This window comes from Xenopus laevis, chromosome 4S, assembly GCF_017654675.1.
Source record: "Xenopus laevis strain J_2021 chromosome 4S, Xenopus_laevis_v10.1, whole genome shotgun sequence".
Lineage (NCBI taxonomy): Eukaryota > Metazoa > Chordata > Amphibia > Anura > Pipidae > Xenopus > Xenopus laevis.
Window position 1 is genome coordinate 72,298,267 of NC_054378.1, and position 23,340 is coordinate 72,321,606.

At 36.5% G+C, this 23,340-nt stretch overlaps 1 protein-coding gene across 1 annotated transcript; it reads right to left on the reverse strand.

The window, feature by feature from the left end:
* Positions 1-1,903: 1,903 nt before the first annotated feature.
* atp6v0b.S (ATPase, H+ transporting, lysosomal 21kDa, V0 subunit b S homeolog) lies at positions 1,904-22,207 on the reverse strand. Its single transcript, XM_018260859.2, has 8 exons — positions 21,920-22,207; positions 17,537-17,585; positions 11,410-11,493; positions 10,815-10,892; positions 7,189-7,258; positions 6,250-6,301; positions 4,475-4,665; positions 1,904-2,756 (listed from the first exon to the last, which is right to left on the reverse strand). The coding sequence occupies exons 1-8, from the start codon at positions 21,984-21,986 to the stop codon at positions 2,730-2,732; spliced, it is 618 nt and encodes a 205-aa protein (XP_018116348.1). The 5' UTR covers positions 21,987-22,207; the 3' UTR covers positions 1,904-2,729.
* Between the last annotated feature and the right edge of the window lie 1,133 nt (positions 22,208-23,340).

Genomic DNA, 23,340 nt, shown 5'->3' on the forward strand with positions numbered 1-23,340 from the left:
ATCTTATGCTCCATTGGTATATTACACAAAGTATATAAAGGGGCATATTTATGAAGGGTCGAATTTTGAAAAACTTTGAAATTCGAATTCAAAAAGACCAACCGAAATTAAGTCAAAGTTTTTTTTCAGCCGAATAGGTCCGTTTTCGAATCGTACAAATCCAAGTGATAGCGCATTCGATCAAATTCGATTTGATGTTTCCCCCCCCAAAAAAACTTATCCGATATTCGGGTTTTCTAATTTGGACTATTCCCTAGTCGAAGTACACAAAAAATAGCTCGAAATTTGATTTCTTTTCACCTCGTCCTTTGATAAATCTGCCCCTAAATTAACAAATAATCATGGAGGATTATCTGTAATGGACTGGTCAACCTGCAGCTATGGTTCTGACCGTAAACCTTTAAAATCACATAAATCAAATGCACACCCTGCACCACATCTTGCAGACGTAACTTGATTCATAGCAGCCATGCAGCTAAACTAATCTATCATTAGTCCTGTAAATCGTGTGAAAGGAATATCCACCCAAAAATATATACTTTTCTTTGTAAAACAAAACCAAACTGCTTTCCACTTAATATTTAGGTGTTTTCAATTAATTTAAATGTGTTTGTAAACGAAAGTATAATTTAAAAAAAAAAAAATGTATCAAGTATTAATTCCTAAAAATTACTTCTATTAACACTTCTGTTATTGTCCTTCTTAGGTCTGTTAATTGCACAGTATGCAAAGTGTTGTGAGGAAATGGAGTATCGACTGGAAGAGAGCAGACTAATGATGTTACAGTGTTATGAGTAGTCAGGCAAAGAAGAGGAGGGAACAGACTAAAACAGCTTTCATAAGCAAATACATTAACAGTAACATCCTTTGCTGGATTAGAAGCATTTATGGGTCAACCTGAAGCCCCCAAACCACTTTTGTGCTACTTGTATGTGTATGAAAGACAGCAGACTTATTCGGTGTAAAGTGAGATGCTTGGAACAGAACAAAAATACATTTACAACCTTTTATTACTTTAGAGTTATAAAAGATATTATTACATTTAGTTACCATTAATCTTAAATGCTGTTAATAAATCAGAATAACCATGCTTCCATGATCTAGCACTTGTACACAACCACAGGAACTATATTGGGATATTCCCGGGGGTGGGGTTCAACTCAACTACAGTTCCAAACAGCCCCTCCTAGAAATGCTTGGGATCTGGAGCTCATTCATAAAAATTCTCTGACCTGCAGCATTAAAGGAAAAATACTGTAACAGCTATCAATGAGTATGCAAGATTAAACAACTGGGATTTTTCACCTTGAAATGTACATTTCAAAATGTTAGTTGCATACAAATCATACTTAAAGGTTGCAGGTGTGTAACAATTAAGTGTGTAGGAAGGATTTCACTGTGTTATGTTTGAACACATTTTAAAACATGAACATGTCTTAACCTACAAAAAAAAAAAGACATTTATAAATGTCTTCAATAAATAAGACTTGGTTACTCTCTCCATGCCCATAAGATTGAAAAAATATAAATATCAATCACTGGAATGTTTATAGAAGCATCTTTCTCGGTTTTCTTCTAAATGCTGGTATACGAGTTAAGGGGCACTCTCATCATGCCTAAAATGAAAGCTGAACATATAGTATGTGTAGAACATTCCTCTTCTGCAGGGGTGTGTGTATATATATATATACATATATACATATATATATACATATATACATATGTGTGTGTATAGTATATTTTGTTGCTGCCATACTGTTATACTCCAACCAAACATTCTCAAGAGACGTTAACATCTTATGGCATCTCATCATTTAATTCTGATCGGGTAATACCTGTCTCATGTACAACAAAACACAGCAGCCCCAAAATATATAAGAAATGAGCAAATGTAGAGGAAAAATGCAATATACATAAATCATGATATTTAATGCCATTTAAACATTACAGGAAAACAATAGGCTATGGTTTTACTTTCATGCAAGAAATGAATTTGATTTGATTGACAGTTGAATGAAACAGGCAGAACACTAATCAGATAGTAACAAGAATGTACTCACTGCTCTACTTTGTGGTGAATAAAGCAACAAAATTGCATTCACTGACAGGCTAATTGAGGGATCCCTCCAGTGATTAATTCCCACATACATGAACTTCCATGTACAGTATGTAAACAGTATGAAACACTGGTGAATAACTTCATAATTTGCCAAAACTGATTTTCATGGCATACAAGAAAAAAAAAAATACGTATATATTAAGTAAATGGTTCACTCCCTCAGCAGAAGTATAACACAAATAAAGTTCTCAAATCAGACTAACTGGTGCGGGAGGAATACAAAACAACCTGAATTTTAAATTTCTCAAGGCAATTCTACATAACCAAAATATCATTTTATGTATGACCAGATTCCCAACATTATCACAACAGTGAAAGGAATGAAAATATGCTGCGGATTAAAAAGAAACTTCTTTCAACAGATGTTCACAAACATGTATATATATATTTTTTTGAATCTCACACAGTCCTAAAACAAGGCAACAGCTGATGAATAAAACTATATACACCATCTTTACAGCACATTTCAGAAGGGGTAAAATAAAAAAATGACCAAGTCAGAATGGAACACATGGAATAAATAGTAGTCTGTTTCCTTTTTGATCTCCGACATGGAGGAACCAACAGCCTGCACACTGCAAGCTTCAAGTTTAATACTCCTTGTTGTACTTCAGTCTCCCATTTTTACTTTAGATGTCTGAAATAAAAAAAGGAACATTTTTAAGTCAGTTATAAAGAATATAACAGATATGTAACTTAATGGAAAATATTGTAAGTCAAGCAGTTCTGGGCCCTGAAAATAAATATGAAGAACAATCTAGCAGATAAAGTTGTAAATACTCCCACTGAGTACCAGTAACAAACTATTTATTTTTGGCTTTGCAATGCCTGAGAATGCATCTCTCTTCCACACCCCCTAGCTCTACAGCAGGAGTGCCCATACTTTGCTAATGCAAGGTCTAATTTTAGTGATGTTTTCCGATTAAGATTTACATCCATAAAAGCATTGTTAGCATTATACTCCATGGAAAATATTACTGAAATATTGATTTATGAGAAAATGTATAGTTATATTTAACTAATTAACCATGACATAATAAATATCTGAATGAAAAGCAGGAAACAGGAGGGTGATTTACTCAAGCTGTTTGTTGACATTGTTTTGAGATCTACTGATCACTGGCTAAAGATCTACTGGTAGATCCCGATCTACCTTTTAGACAAACCAGCTCTAGAAAAAAAGCAGAGGTAAGAGGGGGTACGTTGGTACCAATCAGTCAAGTCTGCCTGGACCCGAGGCAGGCTAGGTTTTGCGTCCACTAAGACCTAAGGCCTTCTTCTTTAATAAGGTCATATATCTCCTAGTTTATACACATGTTGGTGTGATGAAGGTGGAACAACCCACACCTCTGAGCTTCTTGAACCACAAAACTAAATCTGGTTCTGTCTTTCAGTGCCTGTGCCCTTGCTCAGACATTAAAGCCAAGGAGCCTTAGATTTATGTGATACATTTAAACATGTAGGTCATCAATCCAGCTCTGTATTTGGAGCTCCAGTAGAGGGGTGACAGGGATACATTTTAGGAGTGATGCATTTGGGGAGGGGGAGAGGTAGAATGCAAGAATGTCCCTGATTAAAACCCTGTATTTACCTTCAAAGGAACATTAAATAAATAAATACTTTATATTGAAATATAAAATTGTTTTAAGTTGAATCCTTTATTTAACATAAACTAGCAGCATTTCACCTTTGTAACCAGGTATACTTATTTACATAGGTGTTTTAGTGACACTTTAGATACTACTAATGTATGTAAAATAAATAAAAATTATGTTGTGTATGCAAGCACAGTTATTTAAAAATATATAAATACACACATATACAAGCTGTAGATTGTCTGTAAACAGCAGCTAGACCTTTCATGGAAATTCTCCTACCATAAACTCCTTCAGGTCAGGTTCTAAACTTAAATCTATAGAGGTTATCTGCTTGAAGAAATCACAGTACAGGATCGACAAGAATGCAAATGATTTGGATGAAGTTTGCAACCTTTGCAGCGACTTCTTTTCCATTAGGAGGATTTTTTCTGGCATTACCTTTCAAGCATTAAATATTTTAATGTTATGGTTTATGTTAAGAATACATAAATTCATTTAAGGGACTAATATAAAGAACACTTGATCAGTACAATCAAAAAAAACACAAAAATAACAATATTGTCTTCTAACAGGAAATTTTTTATGTTTTATGTTTAGATTGCATGTAATGCTATTTAATGGATTTGTTAGTGTACAGTATTTTCAGTAGATGCATGCTAAATAATTGATAAGCCTACTTTTATCTATTCGTAAATTTTGAAATGTAATTTCACACCACTAAATTTGAAACAGAAGTGTACTGTATGTTGGCACATACCTGCAAAATAGCAACAATTACGCCGAACAAGCCGATGGCACTGCCGAAGATTTCTACAATCAGGATCTTGACAAACAAACTGGGGTTTTGGGCATCAGCAAGTGCAGCCCCACTGCCAACAATGCCCACACAAATTCCACAGAACAGGTTAGAAAATCCTACAGTGAGGCCTGCCCCAAACATGGAGAAACCTACAGAGGATCAAGAGGAGAAAAATATTAGAGGTTAAAAAATACATTTAAAAAATAGCCCCCTCCCCAAAAAAAAAACACTTAAAAAACAGACAATTCAGCTTACCATTAACCTCAACTTAACTCTTACACTTTTACTTTTAGTATAAGATAATAAATACTGATTATTTTAACCAACTCCTGTCATTGGAAAGGTATTATTTAATCATCATCATCAGCATACTGATAACTCATTTGTTCATAAAATACTGCCTGCCTAATGATCTGATTAGCTCTCAATATACTTCTGAAACCAATCGCTCAAAACGTATGCGTCAGGGTTAGGGCTCAACTTTGCAGAGCATTTCCCACCAGTGTAATTTATTATAAATTCCTTATATCTCAGAAACACTCACATGAACTAAAATTTCTTCCTGGCAAACTGTGCGAAGCTGTACATTTGCAGTTTTATAAATGTGGCTGCTTTAAAGGCCAAGGAAAATGGAGAGGTTTGATGTGCTTTGTTGCTTGGGGGAACTCCAAGTGGGACCTTGTAGTTAAACAAGAAATGGTTAATCTTTTATTATCCCAAACCTTCTTTCTTTGATTAAAGGGATACTGTTGTGGGAAAAAATGTTTTTTTAAAAACACATCAGTTAATTCTGAACTGAAATCCATTTCTCAAAAGAGCAAACAGATTTTTTATATATTTAATTTTGAAATCTGACATGGGGCTAGACATATTGTCAGTTTTCCAGCTGCCCCAGGCATGTGACTTGTGCTCTGATAAACTTCAGTCACTCTTTACTGATGTACTGCAAGTTGGAGTGATATCACCACTCTCCCTTTCCCCCCAGCAGCCCAACAACAGAACAATGGGAAGGTGACCAGATAGCAACTCCCTAACACAAGATAACAGCTGCCTGGTAGATCTAAGAACAGCACTCAATAGTAAAATCCAGGTCCCACCGAGACACATTCAGTTACACCGAGTCTGAGAAACAACAGCCTGCCAGAAAGCAGTTCCATCCTAAAGTGCTGGCTCTTTCTGAAAGCACATGACCAGGCAAAATGACCGGAGATGGCGCCTGCACACCAATATTACAACTAAGAAAAATACACTTGGTGGTTCGTGAATTAAATGTTATATTGGAGTGAATTATTTGCAGTGTAAACAGTGTAATTTACAAATAAAAAACTACATCATAAAAATCATGACAGAATCCCTTTAAATTCTGTAATACTGTAGATGGTCTATGTGACGGTTATACTTTCTCACCTAAAACATGGATATCTTCCTAAACCCAATGACATTATTTTGATTGACAAAAAAAATTGTACAAAAGAATGCACTGCACTGCCTTTTAAATTTACCTAGTTTACATTTTTACACTGAACAATTCCTTTAAGGTATGAAGATCCAAATTACAGAAAGGATCAGTTATTCAGAAAATCCCAGGTTCCAAGCATTCTGGATAACAGGTTCCATACCTGTAATGGATCATTTTTATGTCTCTTACAAAAAAAAATCATCTTTTTTTGCTTAGTAAAAAATGAAAAAAAATCACAGAACACAATTCTATTACTCTTTGGTGCATTACCTACCTGCATGATAGTTGCGATTTCCAATAGCTTCTGGTGTTGTTCCTTTAAATTGCTGAAAAACAAAACCAAGAATATTAATTAATTACTCAGTTCTATCTGACAAGATATTGTATATCTCTCTTGTATATAGACTATCACATTTATACTTATAAAATCCACAGATTTCTCCCCCTTTTTCACAAAAATTTCTTGAGCGGGAAAAAAGACTTGATAAAATTGTGAAAAAATCTGAATCATACGATTTTTTCGGATTTGTCAGAGAAAACTGACTTTTTCAGATTAGACGACCCAAAACCATGACAGTTTCATATTATTGAATGAAACCTAGCGCTTATCAGGATATCTGCCATTGATCTCTACTTGAACTTGGCAGGTCTGAGATGGAGTACTTTTTTTATTCAGATGTTTAACACCATCAGGATTTAATAAATCTTGAAAAATTCCATTTTGTTTTGTGATGAAAAAAAAGTTGTTTAAAAGTCCCACCAATAAAAAAAAACAAAAAAAAAAAACTGGCTTTAATAAATAACCCCCTTAATGTGCTATACATAATGTAACTATAGGACCACCACATATACCCATATCCCTATAATGCTTTTTATTCTTATTTAACATTGTTTTAAAAAGTAAAAAAAGTGTATGCCTGGGTGGGGGTGCAATTAAGGTCAATTTTTTTTGCATACAAACCATAGATATATTTTAATCAATGCCAAGACAGTCTTTGATTCGGAAAAGGTTTGGAGCAAAAATAAATTTGTATGGTCCTAATATAAAATAAACTATTTTGCAGAACTACCCTTACAAGCTTGTCAAACTAATAAATGCAAGGTTAAAGAGTCAGTGTAGAAATTATTTCCCTACACTACTTTATAACATTAATATATTTTAAGCAAACTTTATATATTAGTATTGCATAAAAATTACATTAGAAAACCTTACCTCTGCCATGTTGCTAATTACTATAGCCATAATGATGCCATAAATTGCCACAGCTTCACAGAAAATGATACTTAAAAAAAAATATATATCATACATTAGCATCAATTCAAATACAATTCAGTTATTGTGTATACTTTAATTTCAGATATTCTGGAATTCTACAGAGGTATTATCTCTGGAAATAACAATATAGATTCCATACATAACACTATGTACAATGGGCTCCACAATGGGTGGCAGAACTTGATAACAATGAAAAACAGGTACTATAAAATAAGTAACATCTATAAGAGGGATGTTACAATACTTTAAAACCATCAAGAAAAAGCTAAAATAAATTTCCTTAGGAATATCTTGCACAAGTGAAAAGTCAAATTAATACAGGTATGGGACCTGTTATCCAGAATGCTTGGAACATGGGATTTCCGGAAAACAGATCTTTCTATAATCTGCATCTTCATGCCTTAAGTCTACTCGAAAATCATTTAAACATTAAATAAACCTAATAGGCTGGTTTTGCTTCCAATAAGAATTAAATCTTAGTTTGGATCAAGTACAAGATACGGTTTTATTATTACAGAAAAAAAGAAAATAGTGTTTTTGTTTTGGATTATTTGGATAAAATGGAGTCTATGGGAGATGGCCTTTTTTGTAATTTGGAGATATACAATATATAATCTATCCACACAGTTATGGGATCCATTATCTGGAAACCTTGTTTCCAGAAAGCTCTGTATTATGGAAAAGCCATCTTCCATAGAGTCAATTTTAATTTAAAAAAAATCCTTATTCTCTGTAGTAATAAAATACCTTGTATGTGATCCTTACTATGATATAATTAATTCCTATTGGGGGCAAGTCAATACTATTGGGATTTTTTTTAATGTTTAAAGGAATTGTCAGTATAAAAATAAAAACCGGGTAAATAAGAGTGCAAAATAAGCCAGTGCAAAATAAAAAATGTTTAGCCAAAAATGTAGTATATAAAGGCTGGAGTGACTGGATATCTAACATAATGGCTAGAACACTACTTCCTGCTTTTCAGCTCTTTTGGTTTCCACTGGTTACCAGGCAGTAACCAATCAGTTAGAGAGCTGAAAAGCAGGAAGTTGGGTTCTGTCGTGTTCGACATCCAGTTACTCCAGACTTTATACATTACAGTTTTTGCTAACTAATTATATTAGAAACATGTTTTATTTTGCACAGCCTATTTAGCCAGTTTTTATTTTTACACTGAACTGTTCCTTTAAATGGTTTTCTAGTAGACATGGAGGCCTATTCATCAATAGTCTCATTTTAGTGGTTCTAGAGGTTTTTGAAACCAACCCTAAAATCACTTTCTCTAAAACCATGAATGTCAGAAAATGTATCAAACGATCTAAGTTTAAAAAGCAGAAATGAAAAAAAGCTCTGAACGATCCGAAAAAAAAGACAATTGCTTACAAAAAAAATAATGAGAAAACCTCTATATCAAAAAAAAAAAAAAAAAAAAAAAAAAAAAAATGTATGAAAAGACCCCTTATCTGGAAAACCCCAAGTTTATTTATTAGCCCACTCTGTTAGTAGTGAAGATGTGTCCTTTTATTTCACATAGTACAGCATTCTATCTGATGTTTCAGTGCCACATGGGGACCTTTTTCAAGGATATGGTGCACAATAGTGTTACAACTTAAATACCCACCCCCACTGGTGAATTATATCACCAAACTGACTTCACCAGTCCATATATAGTTGATTTGAAAATAGTTTGTTTCATATCTCTTCATCCTACCGGAACATATACAGAGTATCTTTCTACATGTGATGTGAATAACTAACAAGTTACATTGCTTTATTGTTTCAACGTAAAGACAAAGTATCTTCCTTCCTTTTTTTTTTTTTTAAATGGACACATACACTTACCAAGTATGGTACACTGACACCTGCTGGTGTGAAGAAATATTACACATTTATTTAATTGGCAAAGGAAAAAGACATTTGAACCTATGAACTGTATATGGACTGATGATGTCAGTTTGGCAATATAATTCACCAGTGGGGGTGGGTATTTAAGTTGTAACACTATTGTGCACCATATCCTTGAAAAAGGTCCCCATGTGGCATTGAAACGTCAGTGAGTGCAGGCACTGTGGGACATTTTTGTATATATATATATATATATATATATATATATATATATAAATATATATATATAAATATATATATATATATAAATATATATATATATTACACGCCCATATATTATTATATACACGCCCACATTTTAAGTATTTAAATGTCTTCACTACCACTCTCACACATCCTTGATAAAGGCCCAGATGTGGGCCGAAACGTTGGACACGAGAGTGACTATTCAAATAAATATTCACGTTTGATTGAACAAACTGGAGTGCTGGTCCATTTTGAAAAGTTATATATATATATATATATATATATATATATATATATATATATAGGAATTAAATATATATATATATATATATATATATATATATATATATATATATATATATATATATATATATATAGGAATTATATATATATATATATATATATATATATATATATATATATATATATATATATATATATATATATATATACATATACATATATACATATATAAATACATATATATATTAATAAGGCATGTACAGGATTTTAAGATTGCTTGTGCATTTTGGCATGAGCAGTCATTAAGGAACCACATTTGAGTTTACTAATCACACAGTAAACTGTTTCATGTAAAAAAAAAAACTTGCCAATCTTTGTCATTTTACCAGAACAGGCTTTTTGAACAAAGAAAAATTGGGCCGCTTTTAAAGTCTTTCAGCATGAAATCCTGTGTGATTCAGACAGTTTCCTTAAAGATTGCGACTGCGGAAAGACACAAGTAATTTTAAATTGTCAACTCCCCAGATTGGCAAGCACCTCACAAGGATAGCTGTCCACAATTTCAAAATACAGGTATGGGACCTGTTATCCAGAATGCTCGGGATCTTTCCGTAATTTTGATCTCTATACCTTAAAAAAAATCACGTAAACGTTAAATAGACCCAATAGGCTGGTTTTGCTTCCAATAAGAATTATATCTTAGTTGGGATCAAGTACAAGGTACGGTTTTAGGATTACATAGAAAAAGAGTTCTAGATAAAAAAAAAAGAGTCTATGGGAGACGGCCTTTCCGTAATTCGGAGCTTTCTGGATAACTGATCCCATACCTGTACTATATTACATGAAAATATAAAATATTTAGCAAGCTCTTGATACAAGAAATGGTTCCAACAGGATATGTCATTATCATATCTTTGATAATAACACAGTACCTTGTACTTCCATCTAACAGGTTTAAAAGCTCACAATACCTGTAGTTTTAGCTTTTTGCACAGTGAACACCAGCTACAGCATTCACCAACAGGAATGGATCTGGCAGTGGACCCAAAAAGACAGATGGCATTTCTGGAGAAATTATCAGGATATGTCTAACAATTTGCAACACAATATCTAGCAAAGCTAGCCATAAATATTTCTCTATATACTATACCCAGAAATAACATACACAATGTATTATTCCTCTATGACAAAATGTTATGCAAGAATTGACATGAGATCACAGAAGGACATACCTCACTAAGTTTTTGGTTTTAATGCGGGGAGCTTTTACACCACCTCCTAAAATGCTGGAACCTGTAATATAAATACCCCTGCAAGACAATGCAAAAGATGGTATAAATAAGTAAGATTTAGTATAAAGACTTATTATGTAGACTGTTAATTGTAAAAGATTTTAGTTACAGAATGTCCATATGTATTTACCACTGAACGAGTAATGCAATTGAACTTTAACAACATAATCCAGACGAAACAATCCTAATCTCATATGCATCGGAGTCTATTTAAGGATATAAAAATACAGGTATGGTCAAGAATATATTGCAATTTATGTAAATAGGCAACTGCTAAGCACTATAGAGAAATTACACTGGAGGTAGTATGTGCTATGAGGATCACTGGGAGCTCTGCGCTATGAGGGGGATTCAAGTTCTAACTCATAATACCTACCTTATAAAGTAATCAAACACAAACAATTTTTAATTTCCCTGCAACATATGAGTTCCTGCACTGTTGTTTTAAAAGTCACATCTTTACTGGTACAGGCTGACCTTCACATCTTGGCACATGACAGTTGTTTGATATGATTAAGCTGAAATATTGACTTACCATGCAGCTCCTACAACAGATAGAGAAATGGATAATCCAATGCCAAGATTTGCCCACATATATGGGGACGTTTCAGTTAAGAACCTATTAAAAAAATAAAATTAAAAAATTAAAACAGAAAAAAAAAAGGAGAGTATACAGTATGTACACTCGTGTGTATATGTTTTTGTACACTGGATAGAAAGTGTCATTTTATCAATTCAAACTAAAAGAATAAATAAATCTTGACTAATCCTATACATGCAATGTTTTAACATAACATAATAAGAAAGCATCAGTTAGACCATATCCTTTTAAAAACAGTTTTTTAATTTTCAGGCAAGTCAGCTTGAAATTGCCATACAGTAGAAATCACATAAAAGCACAAACATCTAGAAATCATCCAACCACGAGTCTGAGCATCTAATGTACTTTAAGGGGCAGATTTATTAAGGGTCGAATTGATAATTCTAATTATCACATTTTTTTATGGTAAAAACTCTCAAATTCGAATTGTGAATTATCCAAACTCGATAGTTTTAATTAGAATTACAATATTTATCACACTTTAAGAACTCGAATTCGACTATCCCCCACCTAAAAACTGCCAAGTTCATGTATAAAGTCAATGGGAGAGGTCCAGGGACCAGTTCGGACTTTAGTAGCCTAACATTCGAGTTTAGTCTAATTTAATTAGAGTTTTTGAGTCAGTTAAATTCGTCCGAGTTTTAGATATTCAATTTTTTTTTTATAAATAACCCCCCAGTCGAATTTCGAGTATATTCGAATTTAATAGAGTTTCAAAAAGAAACTTGCATGAATTTGAAATACGACCTTTAATAAATGTGCCTCTAAAAGTCACATTATCCTGTTTGAATGGAGGGTGCATTCATCAGCAGCACAATGCCTCTGCCTGTAGAAGCCTATGTATATATGAATGAATTGCTGGTGAAATTACTACAATCACACTAAAATAAAATGCATGCCATTTGTGTGAAGAGCAGAAAGACAGCTTTCAGTCCTGAAGGAGAATTCAAACTCCTTATTTGCATCCCCTTTCCCCCCTACTCTTAATAGGCCCCCTCCCTCCTCCCCCCTGGCCTACCTGGCACCCTGGGCAAATGCCTCTAACTTTCTACTTACCCCTCCTTACATGTATTTCACAGCAGCCATCTTGTCTCCTTCAGTCTTCTTCCTGTAGTGATCGGCATTTTCGGGCACATGCGCAGTTGGAGGATTCTTCTGTTGTGGAGCTACTGAGCATGCGCAGAAATATCGTGACTTTTGGCGATGTGCAGTAGCCCAGCAACGGAAGATTCCTCCAACTGTGCATGCGCCCGAAAATGCCGATCACTACAGGAAGAAGACCGAAAGAGACAAGATGGCTGCTGTGAACTCCGCTGGACAGGACCTGCAAGGAGGGGTAAGTAGAAAGTTTGGGGAATTTGCCCAGGGTTTTCCAGGCATTCTAGATAACAGGTCCCATACCAGTATGGTCCCATGTCTGTACAGCAGGGGTCCCCAACCATTTTTACAAGGGAGTCACAATGAACTGTAAAAAGAGTTGGGGAGCAATGCAAGCATGAAAAAGTTCCTGGGGATGCCAAATAAGGGCTGTGATTAGCTATTTGGTAGCCCCCTGACTGGCAGCCTACTACTTGACAGTACAACTAGTTTTATGCAACCAAAACTTGCCTTCAAGCCTGGAATTCAAAAATAAGCACCCGGGAGCAACATCCAAGGGGTTGGTGAGCAACGTGCCACTTGGAGATCACTGCTGTACAGCATATAATATATAATACAGGATTTCTAACCATTTTCTTTTTTACATGTTATTTCACCTTAAAAACTATTTAAAACTATTTAAGGCAGCATTTCTAATTAAATAAACTGGGTGTCTACAGGTCCTGCTATGCGGCGAGGCCACGAAGGCCCAGGCCTAGGGGGCCATGCCACCCAGCCACAGGTAATTTGCTTGATTCAGTAGTACTAAGCACTAGGTGCTTAGTGCTCCAGTACAAAGGATGTGTATGTGTGTGATCCTGTAGGAGAAAGGGAGGCCCCGGAAGAAGCGGACCTGGATTGTAAAATGGATTGTTCCATTTGTAGATGCGAGAGAAATACTGTACATTGGAACTTAAAGGGGTTGTTCACCTTCCAAACACTTTTTCAGTTAAGTTGTTTTCAGATTGTTCACAACAAATAAAGACTTTTTTCAAATACTTTCCATTTTTTATCATTTACCCAAAAACTCAGTTTAAAATGTAGTGTCCCGGTCTCTGGTGTTTCAGTCTGGCAGTTCAGTAATTCAGGTGTAGATTCTGCGCTGTTACAATTTTAGTTGATACATTTCTCAGCAGCATCTCAGGAGTATTAGCATTTATTGTTTCAATTCTAACAACTGCCTGTAATGAAACTCAGAGATTCTGCTCAGGGCAGAGACAAAATAACAAATGTATCAACTAAATGTATCAATTTAGAACAGTTTACAGGGTCGGTGGCCCCCATCCCAGAGCTGCTTTAGAAGGTGAAAAATGACAGTTTACACTTCAATATTAGAAAAACAGTCAGTCACACATAGAAAATAGAGAGTAATTGGAAAAAGTCTATTTCTGGTGAACAATCTGAAACCAAGTGAACTACAAAAGGTGTTGGAAGGTGACCAACCCCTTTAATACTTAATATTCAGATTATGGAGACAATACTTAAATCAGGCCAGTCACTACTGGTTAAAAAGAACCTGCATAATCAACCATGCACAACAATAACAAGACTAAACTAGAAAGGAGCACTCTTTAGTTTTAACTATAAACAAAGGATGCAAGGTCATATATAAACTGTAGACAGAGAGGAGATTCCAGTCTGTTTAGTAAACAAGGCTATCAGCTATCATTGTAGCCAAAACACAAAACCCACTAAGAAACAGTAAGTGGTTTCAGATATAACTTCCAACAGCGTTCGTGGTTCAGAGTATTTTAACATGGAAAGCAATCCTTGTAGCTAGAAGCACAAAAATGTTAGGCATATCAGTGGTCTGACTGCTCTGGGGGCTTTATTTTAATTCCAAACAGGGCAGGATCTGCTTGGAGTTTGTATGTTTTGCCAACGTTGCAGGGGTTTTCCTTAGGAGTTCCAGTTTCCTACTGCATGCTGGTAGACTAACTTACTTGTGCTGAAATTCATGTGTTTGTTTGCTTGTGGAAAATAAAAGCTTAAGGTACAGTGGCCATGTGAATGATGAATCATTCTCTCCGAATAGTGCTGCAGAATGTGCTGGAGCTAGCTTTATTACAAAACATGTATATGGAGAATCTTTTCAATTTCTTTTTAACAGATATACCCCCCAAAGACCATCATAAATTTGTAACATAACCAAATTGAAGCAGATACAGTAAACATAACACAAGTGCAATCATTACTTTATACAACACCATGCAAAATATTCATACCCTCCCCTTGAATTTTCCATGTTGCAACTTAGATCTCAAAATGGATTAAATTGAAATTTACATTTGATTTTTTACAAGATACTCAACACACTGAAGGTGCAAAATATTTTTCATCAGCAAGGTCTAGGCATCTCATTAAATGGTGTAAAATACAGGTAAAATATGGCAAAAGACCCACCCAAAGATTATAGCTGTAATAGCAGGCAAAAGTAGATTTTTGTTGAATACTTATGCAACAAAAAATTGCCTATTTTTAATTAACTTTTTCATCACTATAAAAATATTTGCACCTTCAGATCTCAAGTATATTGTGTAAATTACAAAAACCAAATTAAATACTTTCTTTCATCTGGTATGAAACCTATGGATCAGAGGAAAGCTGATGTAATTCCTAGAATTAAAAAAGGATTACAATCTCAGCCTGGCAATTATAGGCCAGTAAATTTGGTTGACATTTGTGGTGGGCAAATTATTTTAAGGCTTGTTAAGGTTCTGAAAGGTACTGCCAATGGCACTTATACTGTAAGATCTATGGGTCAGTGACCTCCATCAATATAACTATATTTTACAGTTATGTATGCTCTATTATATTAGTCCCATATATAGATTGATATAATATACATTTTAACCACTCTATTTCGTAAAATGTCTATTTTATGCTTTAGTTAGCATTAATGATAACCAAATATTCTTTGCTAAACAGCATCCTGAAAAAGCCTATTATTTCTCAAAATGTGTTTAACATTAAAAACAAAAAAGTTTTATATTTTAGATGCTCAATACCTCTATTTTTCTTACTGGCATAGGGGAAATATTTTAGACTGTACAAAGAAATGTGGAGGGGTGCGATATACAAAATAAGTTACACAAAGCAACTGCAATGAAAGGATTTTATAATTTTGTATCGTTCAAGTGCAAGAGACATTATGATAAAACCAAATAACAAAAGATAACTGGTTGTGACTCTTTTTCATTGCCCTCTGCATGTCTCACAATTAAGACTATTGTGTGACCTGGTTGAGTTTTTGCAAATAATAGAAAGCTTTCTACATGAAAATCTTCCTTCATCAAGGGTACAAGTTGAACCAGTGTGGTGTTGTCAGAGCCTCTCTCTGTGTTCATGTAAACAAGAAAAGAAATCTAAACCACATTTATATAAGCATACACAGTATTTCAAGGACTACAAAGAGGACACAAAAAAAGCAGGCCATGAGTATGCAGCTCCTGAGGCAAGAGCAGGGGTGCTTCGCCAATGAGGCGAGTTGAGGCTGTCGCCTCAGGTGGCAGCGCCCCACTGGGTACCAGGGGGCAGCAAAAATTCTGCTCCTGGTACTTTAAAAGCGAATTTCCAGGGGAGGGGGGGGGGAGAGGCGGCAGAGGGGGCAGGATCGCCCCTGGGCAAGAGGCTTTAGGTCCACATAAAGCAGATAAGTACAAGTTATTTCTGATAAGTTGACTGGCTTCTCTTAATGCTTCAAAGAAAAATACATACCTCCCAACATTTGAAAAATGAAAAGGGGGACAAAGATTTGTCGCGAGTATCACAGCAAATAGTTTTGACCACTCCCATTTTATGGCCACACCCACTAATTACCGTGTCAGACCTTTTAATGGAGACCTGTCACCCTTAGAAATAATTCCAAATTCTTATCTATTTGCTTGTTAAGCAAAGTAAACTTTACTTACTCTATATAAATTATTTAAATCTTGGTTGCAGACAGCCTTGAAATTCACCACCACAGCAAGCAGGCGGAAGCCATTTTGTGGACAATGTTATTAAAGGAGAAGGAACCCCTGTAGAAAAAAAACCCGTAACCCCCACCCAACGTAGACCCCCCTCCTTCCTCCCCCCAGGCTAACTGCCCCACCCCCCAGGGGAAATGCCCCATACTTTATACTTACCCCTCGTCGCAGATTCTGACAGTGGACTTCACAGCATCCATCTTCCGGGTCTTCGGTAAGCTGACTGGGAGATTGGCAATCTCCATCAATTTCAGTGCATGCGCAGTTGTTGCAAACCGCCAAATTGCTCCAACTGCACATGCGCCGACATACCGATCTCCCAGTCAGCTTACCGAGGACCCAGAAGATGGATGCCATGAAGTCCACTTCCAGAATCTGCGACGAGGGGTGAGTATAAAGTATGGGACATTTCTCCGGGGGGGGGGGGGGTCTACATGGGGTGTGGGTATGGGGTTTTTGCTACAGGGTTTCCTTCTCCTTTAAGACAAGCTTTGTAACACCTCAAAATCTTATTTATGCACCAGAATGGGGGACCTGATACCCATGCCTTTGCATTGGCTACACAATTATAGACTGTGAACAGGGAGGGGGAATGTGGGGAGTGCAACAACATGTAGGAAATGCAGAATGGAAATTGAAAGTAATTGCTTGTCCCGTCTCTAGGCCTAAGCCATAGAGGAGGGGCAGGCAATATATGATTAACAGCTGAAATCTTTAAATGCATTTATAACAAGTATGGATGTTTTAATGGAAAAAAGAATTTGGGTTTTAGATCTAATAATGGAAAGGACTTTTACTATACAGCTTTTTATGTCTGGGTGACAGGTCCGCTTTAATAAAAACCCGGGACTACGGGCTGAGCTGTAAAAATCGGAACTGTCCCACAGAAAAAGGGACAGTTGGTAGGTGTGAAAAAGACTTGTTTAGAACAAACATTATAAAAGCCCCTTACTTACCATGCCACATCAAATCGGAAACCCAGATCAAATATTGTATAACAGGTACCTGAAATGAAAAACACAAAAAATATTACCAAAAAAAAGAACACTTCTTAAAGATGTGGTACTGTTCAGCCCATTCTATTTCAGAGGGCTGATAAAACACCCCAATAAGATTAATGGGAAATATTTTTTTTTAAGTACATCCTTGTGCTTCAGGGCCTTTGCCATTTAAATAATTGAGAACTGCAGGAATCTATGAGAACAAGTCATGCTAAAAAGTGCCACATCCTAACATTTGCCTTAAATGCTGTTTTATCATTTATTCATTTAGCTTTCTGCCCAAAGGAATAAATGCAATAAAAGTAAAACATACAGACAAAAGACTCTTTATAAACATCATATAAATGTTTTTTTTTTACCTTTATTGAGCATGATATGGAGGCAACTCCAGGAGAAAACAGATATATGTAATGTTGGGTGTGACGTTGCTACTTAAACCAGCATAGTTTGGAAGGAGAATTGTAGGCAAAATGATGCAAATGTTGTTCTCAGAAAAAAAAAAGCCAAATGCCAGGCAAATTTGTGTCTTGTTGAGGAAAATAAATAATTGCCTCCTATAACATTCTAAAATAAAACTGGCCATAGATGCACAGATATCATTGTAGAAAACTTGATTTGTATGATTATCAGACAGTGTGTGAGCCAAATTTTCATACCATAGCAATTGGGTCATTTAGTCAAAAAAATGGCCAGAACATCATCTGATTTCCTATTTTAATCCCACAATATACATCTAAATGGCTCATTTTAGACTGTTGCATTGAAATGAACGTTTGATATCAAACTAAATTAAACCTGAATATTTATGGCCAGCTTAAGAGTTAAGAGAAGCGGATAGGATTGTGCACAGCAAATACAGCACACAGCTCTGCCAGCTTCCATAAGAAAATTTCTCGTCAGCTGTCATGTAGGGATCAAAGTGGAACCAGGCAATGTGCCCGGCAAAAAAGGGTCATTTTGTTCTAGAGAGGACAATGGGTCATGGAGCAGGGGTTTCATATAGTTTGTTTGATGTGCTTGCACTTGCCCAGGGCAGGGGATGTGACCAAGCAGAGGAAATGCAGTGACATCAGCCAAGGTGAAGAGAGATTCAGTAGCGAGGAGGATAGATAAAGACAAATATAGCCCAAGGTAATACACGTTGCATCGTTTCAAGACACACAGTTGTTGTACTGTTTTCCAAAGGCTAGCATTTCTACCCCCCCATTTTGTTGGACTTTAAAAAACATCCTGCTACTGTCTTGTGAAATACTTGCTTTAACTAAATTCATATCCAGGTCCCTGCCATAAAAGACAGGCCCGATTTATTTGCCAGAATGTAAGCAGTCACATGAGTAGCAGAAAATACACTTCCCTATTCAAGTATGGTGACTAACATTTTCAGAAGTAAATCATATTTGCCTAGAGCATTTAAGACAAGGTAAAAAGGTTTTTTTCTTTAGGACAGTATTCCTTTATAAATCCAGAGCAGTTTGCAATGTGCCGTTTTGTTTTCTGATGAGTCGCTGCATTAACTTGTCATTTATTTCCAATTGTATTATAAAACCCAATTAAATTTCTATAGTAAGAGTTCATTAGAAGATAAGCAGAATTTCCTTTAGATAAAACACATTATTTATGGATGTTTAGATACCTAGTACAATAAAGGCTTTAAAGAACTACTTGCACAATACAGATTTTAATTTTAAAACAGATTGTGCCACACTTTTTTTTTTTTTTAATTGCTAGATTAAAAAAAAAAACAAACATATTTCGTCTTTGATTGATTTAAAGCTGCATTGTTAAGAATCCAGATACTTCTGATAGAAAGTACATTTAGAATGTAGGTTACCACAAGCTGCTGTATGTAAAAATGAGAGAAAAAATAAATATAGCTTCTATACTCTGAGGTTTCAAAACTGTTAAACTGGCTCATAAGCGTTCAGACAAGTTTGCTCTACACACATTTTAATTGCTGTGATTTTCACATATCCCAAAACACTGCAAAATTAATGTGGATTTCTGCCTGCCCTGTGAGGTATGTACCTACAGAAAAAAACATCAGATTTATGTTCAAAAATGGCTCTGTACTCATACACATAATGGAGAAATATTATTTATTTTGTACCCTGTACTGTTTAGCTAAGTACACAGTAGTGGGACTGAAAATACATACACGCACAGAAGCTCATCAGGACTGCTACCTTAGACAAAAACTGAAAGGATTCCATATACAACACAGCAAATCTGGTGTACACACATGGTGGGTCCCCAACCTTTTTTTTACCCATGAAACACTTTCAAATGTAAAAAGAGTCGAATAGCAACACACGCATGAAAAAGTCCCCAGGAATACTAAATAAGGGTTGTGATTGGCTAATGGGAAGTCCCTTTGTGGACTGGCAGCCTACAGGAGGCTTAGCAGTAGTTAGCAGTACACCTGGTTTTTATGCAACCAAAACTTGCCTCCATGCCTGGTAATCAATAATAAGCACCTGCTTTTAGGTACCGACATCCAAGGGGTTGGTGAGCAACATCTTGCTCACAAGCCACTGGTTGGGAATCACTGACATAGGGGATCTATTATCCTGAATGCTTGGGAGCTGAAATTTTATGGATTAGAGATCTTTACATATACTAAAAAAAAAACTTTAAATATAAAAAAAACCCAACGGGTTTTGCTACCAATATGGATTTGGCAGATTAGTTACAATAATGTTCAAGCTGCGGATGTAGTATTTTTGAGATAAAGGAAATAAGTATTTTTTTAAAAAAAATATTAGTTTAAAGTTGACTATATGGGAGCTGGCCATCCCCTTATTTGGAGTTCTCTAGATAATAGGTTTCAATAAAAAAAGGGATGACATGCATGAGTAATGTTTCTGCAACTAACAATTTATATTCCTGGTTTTTACAACAAATGAGTAGAAAATGCAAAACAAAAAAGCAGAGGAAAGGGAAAAAAAATGTAACTGCATCTCTAGTCTTTTATTTGAATGAGCCCTAGGCAATGCCAGTATGCAACCTTTGTTGATGCACCAATAAAGATTTTCTCATGAGATAGTGTGCAGCGCATTGGTTGGGGCAGACGAGCAGATTCAGGGAGATTTAGTCGCCTGGCGACTAATCGCCTCTTCTGCGTAGCGACAATCTCCCCGAACTGCCTTCCGTCTGCTTGAATGAAGAATCGGCTGCGCTAATGCACTCGTGGCACTTTGATTTCCGAAGTTTCCCCGTGAGGCAACTTCGGGCAACTCCTCGAATCTCCCTGTCTGCCCCAACCTTTAAAATCTCAGCACAAGATAACTGGTATTTTAATTGGGTTCAGTCATTCTTGTCCATTTAGTCATTCTAATCCAAGTAATTTGTAAACAGTTACAAAGTCCTTTTACCGACATCATTAGTCTTTTTAGGAAAATGCTTAAGAGTCTGGCTACACCAAAATGATACTAAAAAATTGTATATTTATGCATGTGGTTAGTATGGAGTACTTCCTCTGATACTATATATAAAGAGACAAGCAAAGCAACCCTGTAAAAAAAAAAAAGTCTAAAGCTTTCAAAAAGTACAGGAAAGGATCACTTTGGCTTTAGTGGTCCACTGATAAACTTCTAAACGTATGGGTGCATAGTAGTCAAGGCAATAAGGTGCATCTAGTGATTAGGGTTGCCACCTTTTCTGAAAAAAAAAAATACCGGCCTTCCTATATTTTTATGGTTTTTCCCTATAAATAACATTGGCATCAAGCTCCTTTTCTACAGGCCAGGCCGGTAAAAAACTGATCAGATGGCAACCTTACCAGTGACAGGTTTTTCTGGGTCCTACAGTCCCAAGCATTACAAACCCTTAAGAGAAATAAAACACAAGTCTTTTTTCCCAGAAATAAAACACATTCTATGGGGCGATATCTACCCTATTTGGCATTATATATTTGAATAAAGTTGCCTTTATACAGGGGAGAGAGGTAACTGGTCCTATAAAAGTAGATTATTTCAGTTTATGAAACTGATTTTATAATGGATTTACAAAAAGGAAAGTTGAGGTCTGTTGAAATGACTGAGTAGAGGATTAGAGGGCCGCAGAGAGATTTAGCGTGACAAGCCCACCAACCAGCCCAGGGATAAGAGGTGACAAGGATGGAGAAAGGTTCCACTGCTGGAATGCGACAGTGGCGTAAAGTGAGAATGTAAAAAGGGCTGTAGCATCATGGGACCGTGCGTGGCATAAATTGGAAATGTCTGCAAGAGCTGAGACAATGTGAGCAAAAGCAGAAGTCTGATACAAAATGCAATTGTGCGAATACACAAAACGACAAATAAAACCCACAATCCCCCTGCATTGCCCTCCGCTGTCACTTACCGACGATGATAAGTGTGGCCCAGAAGGCCACGGTAACCCCAGAGTAAAGCATAAGATGCCCGTTCATGTTGAGCTCGGTTCGTGACCCGTTTCAGTCAAACGAGACTCAAAGGCTATTCTTACGGAGTCAGTCGCTTAAACAGCCCCTGCGGCCGCCCAGTGTAGGACTTCCTATTTGACAGGAGAACCGAGGGTAGACTGCCTCAAACACCGGCCTCAACGAGTCAGCTGACAGCCTCCCACCAACCACCTGACGGATGTGCACGTGATCTACACTGAGGGATCACCCCCTCCCGTCTTGGTGCAGTCCATTCGTGACCTAGATTGCGACGTCACAGTATCTAGTCCGAACGCAGATCGGGAGCTCGCGAAAGACGTTTGAACAAACGCCGCCATATTTATTTGGGGTATAGTGTTCTTATAGAGTGGTAGATAATGGGAAATTCTGCGAGAAAATTGTGACTGTTACATTTTGTGGGAAAGAAATTGACTATCTATTTGAAATATAGACGCGAACAATCGGAATGACTGATGTTTCCCGATGAAGCACATTATTGGCTGTGTCATCTAGTGAAGGGGACCATACGCGCAACAAGAATTATTGGCTTGGCTCAGGTCCGGATTGAGAATTAAAATAGGCCCTATTAAATATTAATATTAAATAGGTACACAGAGGCCCAATCAGCCCACTCAGAGGCCCAAACAGCCCCCTAAATACTGACTTTCTATGGCACCTTATAGCAGCCCCTCTGGCATTTGCCAGAGCCCACAGTTTGCCAGTCCGGGCCTGGCTTGGCTTGTTGATTGGGCTGATTGTACAATTTTGATTGGGTGCCTTTGAAGGCAACTAACAGCCTCTGTTAAGTGCTGATTCTTATGTACAGGGAGAATTCTGTTGTTTCTGACGATTGAGCTCTACGCGCAGTGTTGGACTGGTACACAAGGGGCCCCACCCAAAAACCTTAGACCAGGGGCCCACCAAAGAGCCATAGACCAGGGGTAGGGTTGCCACCTGGTTGCTATTTTACTGGCCTAGCCGGTAAAACACCTGCCGGGGCCGGTATTACAAATTTACAGGCAAATGTAGTTGCCGGTAATTTGTAAAACCCTTAAGAAAAAGCCCTTGGCCGCCCCCAATTTGCTTAGTACTTATGTTTTTTTCAGGTTCTGTCCATCGCACGTTTTGCTCCAACTTCCTTTTGCATCAGTGTGCGTGACTCCGCCTCCTTTATGTCACAGCTCACCCCTTTTTGTTCTCGCCCCCCTACCGGCCGGTAAAATGACTTACAAAAGGTGGCATCCCTAACCAGAGGCTCACCAGGCCTGACTGGCAACCTGTGGGTTCTGGTAAATGCCAGAGGGGCTGCTATAAGGTCCCATAGAAAGTCAGCATTTAGGGGGCTGTTTGGGCCTCTATGTGG

Coding starts and splice junctions, on each gene's coding strand:
- atp6v0b.S (XM_018260859.2), bottom strand. CDS start 21,986: ATGAACGGGCATCTTATGCTTTACTCTGGGGTTACCGTGGCCTTCTGG. Junction 6,302..7,188: donor TAATTAGCAACATGGCAGAG/GTAAGGTTTTCT, acceptor TTTGTTTTTCAG/CAATTTAAAGGAACAACACC. Junction 4,666..6,249: donor AAATCGCAACTATCATGCAG/GTAGGTAATGCA, acceptor GATCCTCTGTAG/GTTTCTCCATGTTTGGGGCA.